The sequence below is a fragment of the Pseudophryne corroboree genome, chromosome 3 (assembly GCF_028390025.1).
Source record: "Pseudophryne corroboree isolate aPseCor3 chromosome 3, aPseCor3.hap2, whole genome shotgun sequence".
Lineage (NCBI taxonomy): Eukaryota > Metazoa > Chordata > Amphibia > Anura > Myobatrachidae > Pseudophryne > Pseudophryne corroboree.
Window position 1 is genome coordinate 773,724,361 of NC_086446.1, and position 13,127 is coordinate 773,737,487.

General features: G+C 45.1%; 1 protein-coding gene across 1 annotated transcript in view; it reads right to left on the minus strand.

The window, feature by feature from the left end:
* Nucleotides 1-66: 66 nt before the first annotated feature.
* LOC135056861 (transient receptor potential cation channel subfamily V member 6-like) overlaps nt 67-13,127 on the minus strand; it is a 168,738-nt gene continuing 155,677 nt past the window's right edge. The window contains exons 14-15 of the mRNA XM_063962535.1: nt 3,130-3,230; nt 67-460 (exon numbers count right to left, since the gene is read on the minus strand). Coding sequence (XP_063818605.1) covers nt 238-460; nt 3,130-3,230 — 324 coding nt within the window. The 3' untranslated portion in view covers nt 67-237. The remainder of the gene's footprint in view (nt 461-3,129; nt 3,231-13,127) is intronic.

Sequence of the window (13,127 nt, forward strand, 5' to 3'; positions counted from 1 at the left end):
TAATTTATTTTTAGTGAAAGGTTTACAATAAGTGCATAGCATATTCAGATCAAACATTCAGGGAAATTATAGAACACTAAAAAAAAAAAAAAAGAAATATATACAAAAGACAAAAGGGAAATTAATATGGTCAGGAAAATAGACAATAAAAAAATAATTAGCAGTCATGAAATAAACTAATGTATTAACAGAAAAAACGCTGGTAATTTAATTTGCGTTTAAATCTGAAATATCTCTTCATCCCATATAGCTTTCATCATCATCATCATCATCATCATCATGAACAACTTTTCCTCCATCTACGGCTCCGTGAATGTCATCTGCCCTCCTCTCCTCTGTACCAGTCAGATTCGTGGCCTCTGTCTCTAATGGTTCGTGAGGTGGGATGTCCTCATCAGAGTCGATGCTGGACTGTTCTCCGTTTTGCGACGGGCACGCATGCCGTCTACGCTCCTCCACACTAGACAAGGCCAAGAAAACAATTGCTCTAGAAATCATTCCAAACATATATATATATAACATCTTTATGTCAAAGGGGCATCTAAACTTAAAGTGTTGCCTACTCAAGAATGCAGCCCATTTATTCACCAGGAACTAATGACTTCATAGAGGGCGGGGGAAACAATTGCGCATGCATCTAAGTAGCACCGCACATGCATCCCGACTGCGTCCGCAGTTCTAATTTCAGGTGCACGCTGGGAGAAGGATATCGAAAATGTAGTGGCCGTCCCTTGGCGGTTACTGGGAGGTGTCTTGGCACCCGCATGGAGATGATTGGTGAAAGTGGTTGCGTGCACAGATGCTCGTCCACTCACATAGGAGACCATACTCGACCAGAGAAACTGCTGGGGGCGGTATAATAGATCTACACTGTCTAGGTAGTCAGTCAATAGGTCAACAACATATGGTCGACATGGATTTCGGCTCGATAGGTACATAAGGTCGTCAGATAAAACATAGACACAGGTTGAGGTCGATAGGTACAAAATGTCAACATGGCCATGGGCAACAGGAACATGGTTTACAGATGCTTTTCTGCTCTGTAATAAGTACAAAGATAGACCCTAGAGCAGGTGTGATAGTCCCTTAATTGCTGGATCAAATAGAATCACATAAAGGGGGTAATTCCAAGTTGATCGCAGCAGGAATTTTGTTAGCAGTTGGGCAAAACCATGTGCACTGCAGGGGGGGTGGGGGGGCAGATATAACATGTGCAGAGAGAGTTAGATTTGGGTGTGGTGTGTTCAATCTGCAATCTAATTTGCAGTGTCAAAATAAAGCAGCCAGTATTTACCCTGCACAGAAACAATATAACCCACCCAAATCTAACTCTCTCTGCACATATTATATCTGCCCCACCTGCAGTGCACATGGTTTTGCCCAACTGCTAACAAAATTCCTGCTGCGATCAACTTGGAATTACCCCCAAAGTTAGGGGCATATCCATTCCATGTCACTGATGTGCGGACAGGTGAGGCAGTGACTCACCTGTATTACTCCAGTGTACTTCAGAGTTTTGACTATAAAAATGATATGAACAATACAAAGAATATATTATTAATATCTTTGTTGTGTTATTCTAATAATTTGTATAGTCAAACCTCTGGAGAACACTGGTCTATTACAGGGGTGGTAGTGTCCTTGCTAATCAATCCTGTCCCAGTAGAGCGCTGCGTTGGGGCAGGACAACCACACATGAAGAAAGGAATCCAGCCACCTGGCCAAGACCGAGGGGAGACGGCCTTGAACACTGTATTCAGTCTAGTAGGGACCAGATACCACCTACTGTACTGTATAAAATATCTTATAGGCGTTTTCCTTCACCATTGTTGAAATAGATGTTTTGGAAACATGTTCTCAGATGATGGACGGAGATATTTTTTCTTTTTGTTTTTATGGTGTTATTTCTCTAACATGAGTGTGTTGTATCATAATAATACATGCCAGCAGCATCCATGCATTCACTGACTGCACAATGTTTTGACACTGGATACAATTTGAATCTACTATTGTGTATATAAGTCTCAGATACTTGCACTGTTCTGGCTGCCAAACGCGTTAGACCCTATCAATTGATATAGAAAGTCATGCTTTCACGTTACTAGCATATTTTACCACAAGTAAAAGCATGTAAATAGGTGTTCCATTGACCCCATATCCATTTGTGCTTCTCCCTGTCACCCACTGCCTTTGCCCGTCACCCCGGGTGCCGCACGGCGCCTGATAGACACATCGGTGCCGATCCCAGCAAGCACATATATTACATACATCATAGCATGCATGGTTATATGTACTAAGTAGTTCTCCAATGCATTATGTGGTCAGTGACCGCTGGTCGTGACCGTAAACATAGCTCCAGCATCTTACTTCTGACAGCCATGTCATTGGGTTGGTCGGAAGGTTGATTATCAACCAATGCAAGTCCGATGGCTGCCTCTTCATATACAAGCAACGATGCACAAGATATGCTCCAAAGGGCATACGTTCAACCAGGGCTGCATCGGGGCGGGGATTGTCGGTACTGGAGTGCCGGGCCCAGACCAAAAGGGGGCCCAACCTGGCTCTTACAAGTAATAGAGTGAAATAGAATCTACCCTTGTTCTTTCTATCTCTCTTCCACCTATTCCTTCTGTTTCTCTTTACTATGTCCCTCTATACCTTCTCTTTATTCTCTCACTCTTGCTTTCGCTTCATCCCTCCCCCATGGGAACCATGAGAGGTGGTCCCTCCAATTTGCCAGTTCCGGGCCCCACAATTTATGATGGCAGCCCTGCTTTCAACTTAGCATCAGGCCCTTTATCAGTAGTTAGTGTTTCAAGTCAGACTATGGAGGATAATTTAAATACTTCATACTGAACTTTTTGGATAATTTGATGGAATCTATATTTTTGGGTGAATTGATGGAACTTATGATGTGATAGAGACCTTTATAGGATATCATGAACGCTAACACCAATTTTATTTTTATTTATTACTGTTTGTATTTTTGTTTTGCAATTAAATCATTTATTTTTTGCATTGTTGGGTGGGAGCTCTTATCATCTACACTACCTGTGAGTTGTTTTGTGAGCCTCGAATTGTAGATGAATGTTTTTGGCTTGCTAGAAATTCAGGACTCATTGAACATACCTGAGATATCGTCTTTCTTCCAAGGTGTGCTCAGCTGATTTCGAGCCAAACAACAGACGTTTTGGAAATGTCCTCTCTATCATCACTGTAGCGCCGCCGATCTATAGGCAGGAGAAAAGAATGTGATCTTTATTTATATAACACTACAGTACTGCAATACACAGTATATTTTCAGTATAGATTGTTCATTCAAAGCAGATATGTTTAAATATGCAACTCAGGAACATACAATGAAACAGGAGATGATGCGGGCAGTTAAATTGAATCTGTATATATAATTACAAACCAAATTCTAGATACATTTTTTGATGCAACATTGATTAAAACAAAAGGTGAAAAAATCATATTGTGCAATGCAACTGTCTGTCATTTTTAAAGTACAAGCAAATGTGCAGAAATATGGCCCTCATTCCGAGTCGTTCGCTCGGTATTTTTCATCGCATCGCAATGAAAATCCGCTTAGTACGCATGCGCAATATTCGCACTGCGACTGCGCCAAGTAATTTAACAATGAAGATAGTATTTTTACTCACGGCTTTTTCATCGCTCCGGCGATCGTAATGTGATTGACAGGAAATGGGTGTTACTGGGCGGAAACACGGCGTTTTATGGGCGTGTGGATGAAAACGCTACCGTTTCCGGAAAAAACGCAGGAGTGGCTGGAGAAACGGGGGAGTGTCTGAGCGAATGCTGGGTGTGTTTGTGACGTCAAACCAGGAACGACAAGCACTGAACTGATCGCACAGGCAGAGTAAGGTTGAAGTTACTCAGAAACTGCAAAGTAGTGTGTAATCGCAATATTGCGAATACATCGGTCGCAATTTTAAGAAGCTAAGATTCACTCCCAGTAGGCGTAGGCTTAGCGTGTGTAACTCTGCTAAATTCGCCTTGCGACCGATCAACTCGGAATGAGGGCCAATGTTCTTGCTTTGCTGTCTTACTACTTTTACTACTTTTACTACTATTTCCAGAACTTTTACTGTAGATCCAATTTAAACTGGATCTAAGACCTTCTGCTTTCTCATTGGCCTGATCTCACCGAAAGGATGTCTCAGTGCTGTCACTGTGCTCTGATGGATCCTGATTTGCCAGGAATGTTCCATTTGGCAGTGGTTTCTTGTCAAATTTTCATGCCTATACCCTTATATATTAGATGAAATACATACCATATATCGACAATCAATACATCATTAGTGAATATGTTGACAGGAGTGCGGGTGAGTAATGGACAATATTTATACTATTTTTACACAATCCCGCATCCCTGTGCCGGTGGGTATGGGGTTGATTGTGTAAAATTAGTAAGTACAGGTTGTGTATCCCATATCCAAATATTCCGAAATACGGAAAATTCCGACATATAGAATTTTTTGAGTGAGATAGTGAAACTTTTGTTTACTGATGGCTCAGTGTACATAAATGTTGTTTAATACACAAAGTTATTAAAAGTATTGTATTAAATGACCTCCAGGCTGTGTTTATAAGGTGTATATGAAACATAAATGATTTGTGTGAATGTACATACACTTTGTTTAATGCACAAAGTTATTAAAAATATTGGCTAAAATTACCTTCAGGCTGTGTGTATAATGTGTATATGAAACATAAATGCATTCTGTGATTAGACTTAGGTCCCATCGCCATGATATCTCATTATGGTATGCAATTATTCCAAAATACGGAAAAATCCGATATCCAAAATACTTCTGGTCCCAAGCATTTTGGATAAGGGATACTCAACCTGTATATAAGGATTCACCCCTGGCCTGGGGACTCCTCAGAAAGAGGGACCCATTTATTGGGGGTGTTTACACTTTCCGAGGAATCCTAGGGCTGGGGTAACTAGATGGGGGGAGTATGCTTTGCCCGAGGTGACTAGTGAACTGTGTCTCCTGGCTGTGGCTATACCCTCCCAGAGCCCCGTGCTGGTCCTGGAAATCCCACTACTCAATTCCCCCCCCCCTTTTTTTTCCAGCACCAGGACTGGTTCAAGAGCCTGGTTCTGGTAAAATGAAATATGGCACCATATCTAGAGATGTGCACCGAGGTCGCTGGATGACTAAGCTCAGCGACCAAAGTGGCCGACACAAACACCTGGCCCATCTAGGAGTGGCACTGCAGTGTCACGCAGGATGGCCCTGCCAAAAAACACTCCCCAAACAGCACATGACGCAAAGAAAAAGAGAGGCGCAATGAGGTAGCTGTGTGACTAAGCTTAGCGACCCAAGTGGCCGACACAAACACCTGGCCCATCTAGGAGTGGCACTGCAGTGTCAGGCAGGATGGCCCTTCCAAAAAATACTCCCCAAACAGCACATGACGCAAAGAAAAAAAGAGGTGCAATGAGGTAGCTGTGTGACTAAGCTCAGCGACCCAAGTGGCCGACACAAACACCTGGCCCATCTAGGAGTGGCACTGCAGTGTCAGGCAGGATGGCCCTTCCAAAAAATACTCCCCAAACAGCACATGACGCAAAGAAGAAAAAAAAGAGGCGCAATGAGGTAGCTGTGTGACTAAGCTCAGCGACCCTAGTGGCCGACACAAACACCTGGCCCATCTAGGAGTGGCACTGCAGTGTCAGGCAGGATGGCCCTTCCAAAAAACACTCCCCAAACAGCACATGACGCAAAGAAAAAAAGAGGCGCAATGAGGTAGCTGTGTGAGTAAGCTCAGCGACCCTAGTGGCCGACACAAACACCTGGCCCATCTAGGAGTGGCACTGCAGTGTCACGCAGGATGGCCCTTCCAAAAAACACTCCCCAAACAGCACATGACGCAAAGAAAAAAAGAGGCGCAATGAGGTAGCTGTGTGACTAAGCTCAGCGACCCAAGTGGCCGACACAAACACCTGGCCCATCTAGGAGTGGCACTGCAGTGTCAGGCAGGATGGCCCTTCTAAAAAACACTCCCCAAACAGCACATGACGCAAAGAAGAAAAAAAAGAGGCGCAATGAGGTAGCTGTGTGACTAAGCTCAGCGACCCTAGTGGCCGACACAAACACCTGGCCCATGTAGGAGTGGCACTGCAGTGTCAGGCAGGATGGCCCTTCCAAAAAACACTCCCCAAACAGCACATGACGCAAAGAAAAAAAGGGGCGCAATGAGGTAGCTGTGTGACTAAGCTCAGCGACCCTAGTGGCCGACACAAACACCTGGCCCATCTAGGAGTGGCACTGCAGTGTCACGCAGGATGGCCCTTCTAAAAAACACTCCCCAAACAGCACATGACGCAAAGAAAAAAAGAGGCGCAATGAGGTAGCTGTGTGACTAAGCTCAGCGACCCAAGTGGCCGACACAAACACCTGGCCCATCTAGGAGTGGCACTGCAGTGTCAGGCAGGATGGCCCTTCCAAAAAATACTCCCCAAACAGCACATGACGCAAAGAAGAAAAAAAAGAGGCGCAATGAGGTAGCTGTGTGACTAAGCTCAGCGACCCTAGTGGCCGACACAAACACCTGGCCCATCTAGGAGTGGCACTGCAGTGTCAGGCAGGATGGCCCTTCCAAAAAACACTCCCCAAACAGCACATGACGCAAAGAAAAAAAGAGGCACAATGAGGTAGCTGTGTGAGTAAGCTCAGCGACCCTAGTGGCCGACACAAACACCTGGCCCATCTTGGAGTGGCACTGCAGTGTCACGCAGGCTGGCCCTTCCAAAAAACACTCCCCAAACAGCACATGACACAAAGAAAAATGAAAGAAAAAAGAGGTGCAAGATGGAATTGTCCTTGGGCCCTCCCACCCACCCTTATGTTGTATAAACAGGACATGCACACTTTAACCAACCCATCATTTCAGTGACAGGGTCTGCCACACGACTGTGACTGAAATGACGGGTTGGTTTGGACCCCCACCAAAAAAGAAGCAATTAATCTCTCCTTGCACAAACTGGCTCGACAGAGGCAAGATGTCCACCTCATCATCATCCTCCGATTCATCACCGTGTACATCCCCCTCCTCACAGATTATCAATTCGTCCCCACTGGAATCCAGCATCACAGCTCCCTGTGTACTTTGTGGAGGCAATTGCTGCTGGTGAATGTCTCCATGGAGGAATTGATTATAATTCATTTTAATGAACATCATCTTCTCCACATTTTCTGGAAGTAACCTCGTACGCCGATTGCTGACAAGGTGAGCGGCGGCACTAAACACTCTTTCGGAGTACACACTTGTGGGAGGGCAACTTAGGTAGAATAAAGCCAGTTTGTGCAAGGGCCTCCAAATTGCCTCTTTTTCCTGCCAGTATACGTACGGACTGTCTGACGTGCCTACTTGGATGCGGTCACTCATATAATCCTCCACCATTCTTTCAATGGGGAGAGAATCATATGCAGTGACAGTAGACGACATGTCCGTAATCGTTGGCAGGTCCTTCAGTCCGGACCAGATGTCAGCATCAGCAGTCGCTCCAGACTGCCCTGCATCACCGCCAGCGGGTGGGCTCGGAATTCGTAGCCTTTTCCTCGCACCCCCAGTTGCGGGAGAATGTGAAGGAGGAGATGTTGACAGGTCGCGTTCCGCTTGACTTGACAATTTTCTCACCAGCAGTTCTTTGAACCCCTGCAGACTTGTGTCTGCCGGAAAGAGAGATCCAAGGTAGGTTTTAAATCTAGGATCGAGCACGGTGGCCAAAATGTAGTGCTCTGATTTCAACAGATTGACCACCCGTGAATCCTTGTTAAGCGAATTAAGGGCTCCATCCACAAGTCCCACATGCCTAGCGGAATCGCTCTGTGTTAGCTCCTCCTTCAATGTCTCCAGCTTCTTCTGCAAAAGCCTGATGAGGGGAATGACCTGACTCAGGCTGGCAGTGTCTGAACTGACTTCACGTGTGGCAAGCTCAAAAGGTTGCAGAACCTTGCACAACGTTGAAATCATTTTCCACTGCGCTTGAGACAGGTGCATTCCACCTCCTATATCGTGCTCAGTTGTATAGGCTTGAATGGCCTTTTGCTGCTCCTCCAACCTCTGAAGCATATAGAGGGTTGAATTCCACCTCGTTACCACTTCTTGCTTTAGATGATGGCAGGGCAGGTTCAGGCGTTTTTGGTGTTGCTCCAGTCTTCTGTACGTGGTGCCTGTACGCCGAAAGTGTCCCGCAATTCTTCTGGCCACCGACAACATCTCTTGCACGCCCCTCTCGTTTTTTAAATAATTCTGCACCACCAAATTCAAGGTATGTGCAAAACATGGGACGTGCTGGAATTTGCCCATATTTAATGCACACACAATATTGCTGGCGTTGTCCGATGCCACAAATCCACAGGAGAGTCCAATTGGGGTAAGCCATTCTGCGATGATCTTCCTCAGTTGCCGTAAGAGGTTTTTAGCTGTGTGCGTATTCTGGAAAGCGGTGATACAAAGCGTAGCCTGCCTAGGAAAGAGTTGGCATTTGCAAGATGCTGCTACTGGTGCCGCCGCTGCTGTTCTTGCGGCGGGAGTCCATACATCTACCCAATGGGCTGTCACAGTCATATAGTGCTGAGCCTGCCCTGCTCCACTTGTCCACATGTCCGTGGTTAAGTGGACATTGGGTACAACTGCATTTTTTAGGACACTGGTGAGTCTTTTTCTGAGGTCTGTGTACATTTTCGGTATCGCCTGCCTAGAGAAATGGAACCTAGATGGTATTTGGTACCGGGGACACAGTACCTCCAACAAGTCTCTAGTTGGCTCTGCAGTAATGATGGATACCGGAACCACGTTTCTCACCGCCCAGGATGCCAAGGCCTCAGTTATCCGCTTTGCAGCAGGATGACTGCTGTGATATTTCATCTTCCTCGCAAAGGACTGTTGGACAGTCAATTGCTTGGTGGAAGTAGTAAAAGTGGTCTTACGACTTCCCCTCTGGGATGACCATCGACTCCCAGCAGCAACAACAGCAGCGCCAGCAGCAGTAGGCGTTACACGCAAGGATGCATCGGAGGAATCCCAGGCAGGAGAGGACTCGTCAGAATTGCCAGTGACATGGCCTGCAGGACTATTGGCATTCCTGGGAAAGGAGGAAATTAACACTGAAGGAGTTGGTGGGGTGGTTTGCGTGAGCTTGGTTACAAGAGGAAGGGATTTACTGGTCAGTGGACTGCTTCCGCTGTCGCCCAAAGTTTTTGAACTTGTCACTGACTTATGATGAATGCGCTGCAGGTGACGTATAAGGGAGGATGTTCCGAGGTGGTCCTTACCCCTACTTATTACAGCTTGACAAAGGCAACACACGGCTTGACAAATGTTGTCCACATTTCTGTTGAAATACTTCCACACTGAAGAGCTGATTTTTTTGGTATTTTCACCAGGCATGTCAATGGCCATATTCCTCCCACGGACAACAGGTGTCTCCCCGGGTGCCTGACTTAAACAAACCACCTCACCATCAGAATCCTCCTGGTCAATTTCCTCCCCAGCGCCAGCAACACCCATATCCTCCTCATCCTGGTGTACTTCAACACTGACATCTTCAATCTGACTATCAGGAACTGGACTGCGAGTGCTCCTTCCAGCACTTGCAGGGGGCGTGCAAATGGTGGAAGGCGCATGCTCTTCACGTCCAGTGTTGGGAAGGTCAGGCATCGCAAACGACACAATTGGACTCTCCTTGTGGATTTGTGATTTCGAAGAACGCACAGTTCTTTGCTGTGCTTTTGCCAGCTTAAGTCTTTTCATTTTTCTAGCGAGAGGCTGAGTGCTTCCATCCTCATGTGAAGCTGAACCACTAGCCATGAACATAGGCCAGGGCCTCAGCCGTTCCTTGCCACTCCGTGTGGTAAATGGCATATTGGCAAGTTTACGCTTCTCCTCCGACGATTTTATTTTAGATTTTTGAGTCCTTTTTTTACTGATATTTGGTGTTTTGGATTTTACATGCTCTGTACTATGACATTGGGCATCGGCCTTGGCAGACGACGTTGATGGCATTTCATCGTCTCGGCCATGACTAGTGGCAGCAGCTTCAGCACGAGGTGGAAGTGGATCTTGATCTTTCCCTATTTTTGGAACCTCAACATTTTTGTTCTCCATATTTTAATAGGCACAACTAAAAGGCACCTCAGGTAAACAATGGAGATGGATGGATACTAGTATACTTATAGATGACGAGCGACTGCCGACACAGAGGTAGCTACAGCTGTGGACTACCGTACTGCGTCTGCTAGTATAGACTGGATGATAATGATATAAAAAATATATATATATATCACTACTGCAGGACAGGTATATATTGTATAATGACGGACCTGCTGGACACTGTCAGCACTGCAGACTCCTAAACTACTAGTATGAAGAAGATAGAAAAAAAAAAAAAAACCACCACAGGTAGGTATACAATTATGGACGAGCGACTGCCGACACAGAGGTAGCTACAGCCGTGGACTACCGTACTGCGTCTGCTAGTATAGACTGGATGATAATGATATAAAAAATGTATATATATCACTATTGCAGGACAGGTATATATTGTATAATGACGGACCTGCTGGACACTGTCAGCACTGCAGACTCCTAAACTACTAGTATGAAGAAGATAGAAAAAAAAAAAAAACCACCACAGGTAGGTATACAAATATGGACGAGCGACTGCCGACACAGAGGTAGCTACAGCCGTGGACTACCGTACTGCGTCTGCTAGTATAGACTGGATGATAATGATATAAAAAATATATATATATCACTACTGCAGGACAGGTATATATTGTATAATGACGGACCTGCTGGACACTGTCAGCACTGCAGACTCCTAAACTACTAGTATGAAGAAGATAGAAAAAAAAAAAAACCACCACAGGTAGGTATACAATTATGGACGAGCGACTGCCGACACAGAGGTAGCTACAGCCGTGGACTACCGTACTGCGTCTGCTAGTATAGACTGGATGATAATGATATAAAAAATATATATATATATCACTACTGCAGGACAGGTATATATTGTATAATGACGGACCTGCTGGACACTGTCAGCACTGCAGACTCCTAAACTACTAGTATGAAGAAGATAGAAAAAAAAAACCACCACAGGTAGGTATACAATTATGGACGAGTGACTGCCGACACAGAGGTAGCTACAGCCGTGGACTACCGTACTGCGTCTGCTAGTATAGACTGGATGATAATGATATAAAAAATATATATATATATCACTACTGCAGGACAGGTATATATTGTATAATGACGGACCTGCTGGACACTGTCAGCACTGCAGACTCCTAAACTACTAGTATGAAGAAGATAGAAAAAAAAAAACCTCCACAGGCAGGTATACAATTTTGGACGAGCGACTGCCGACACATAGGTAGCTACAGCCATGGACTACCGTACTGCGTCTGCTAGTATAGACTGGATGATAATGATATAAAAAATATATATATATCACTACTGCAGGACAGGTATATATTGTATAATGACGGACCTGCTGGACACTGTCAGCACTGCAGACTCCTAAACTACTAGTATGAAGAAGATAGAAATATAATGAATGACGGACCTGCTGGACACTGTCAGCAGAATGCGTTTATAGAATAAAATAAAAAAACACCACACGAGTGTTTAACTTTTTCAGGCAGACAATATACTGGTGGTCACTGCTGGTCAGTCACACTGGCACTCTGGCAGCAAAAGTGTGCACTGTTAAATGTGTACTCCTGCTATAACTGCTCCCCAGTCTCCCCCACAATTAAGCTGTGAGCAGTGAGCACTACTCAGCACAGTCAGATATACATAGATGATATTATCATGCAGCACACTGAGGCTGAGCATAGATATGGTATGTGACTGTGTATCGTTTTTTTTCAGGCAGAGAACGGATTAAATTAAATAATAAATAAAACTGGTGGTAGTGATGAGCGGGTTCGGTTCCTCGGAATCCGAACCCCCCCGAACTTCAGCCTTTTTACACGGATCCGGGGCAGACTCGGATCTTCCCGCCTAGCTCGGCTAACCCGAGCGCGCCCGAACGTCATCATCCCGCTGTCGGATTCTCGCGAGGCTCGGATTCTATCGCGAGACTCGGATTCTATATAAGGAGCCGCGCGTCGCCGCCATTTTCACACGTGCATTGAGATTCATAGGGAGAGGACGTGGCTGGCGTCCTCTCCGTTTAGATTAGAAGAGAGAGAGTGAGAGTGAGACACTTGATTTACTGGAGCTTAGGAGTACTCAGAGAGTGCAGAGTTTACTAGTGACTGACCAGTGACCACCAGTGCAGTTTTATTATATTATTATTTAATATAATCCGTTCTCTGCCTGAAAAAAAACGATACACAGTGACACAGTAACAGTATACCATATCTGTGCTCAGCCTCAGTGTGCTGCATCATCTATGTATATCTGACTGTGCTGAGTGCTCAGTGCTCACACAGCTTAATTGTGGGGGAGACTGGGGAGCAGTAGCAGGAGTACATATTATTTAACAGTGCACACTTTTGCTGCCAGAGTGCCACTGCCAGTGTGACTGACCAGTGACCACTGTCTGACCACCAGTATATTGTGATTGTCTGCCTGAAAAAGTTAAACACTCGTCGTGTGGTGTTTTTATTCTATAAACGCATTCTGCTGACAGTGTCCAGCAGGTCCGTCATTAATTATATAATATATACCTGTCCGGCTGCAGTAGTGATATATATATATATTTTTTATATCATTATCATCCAGTCTATATTAGCAGCAGACGCAGTACGGTAGTCCACGGCTGTAGCTACCTCTGTGTCGGCAATCGCTCGTCCATCCATAATTGTATACCACCTACCTGTGGTGTTTTTTTTTTTCTATCTTCTTGATACTAGTAGCTTACTTTAGGAGTCTGCAGTGCTGACAGTGTCCAGCAGGTCCGTCATTATAATATATACCTGTCCGACTGCAGTAGTGATATATATATATTTTTTATATCATTATCATCCAGTCTATATTAGCAGCAGACGCAGTACGATAGTCCACGGCTGTAGCTACCTCTGTGTCGGCAGTCGCTCGTCCATCCATAATTGTATACCACCTACCTGTGGTGTTTT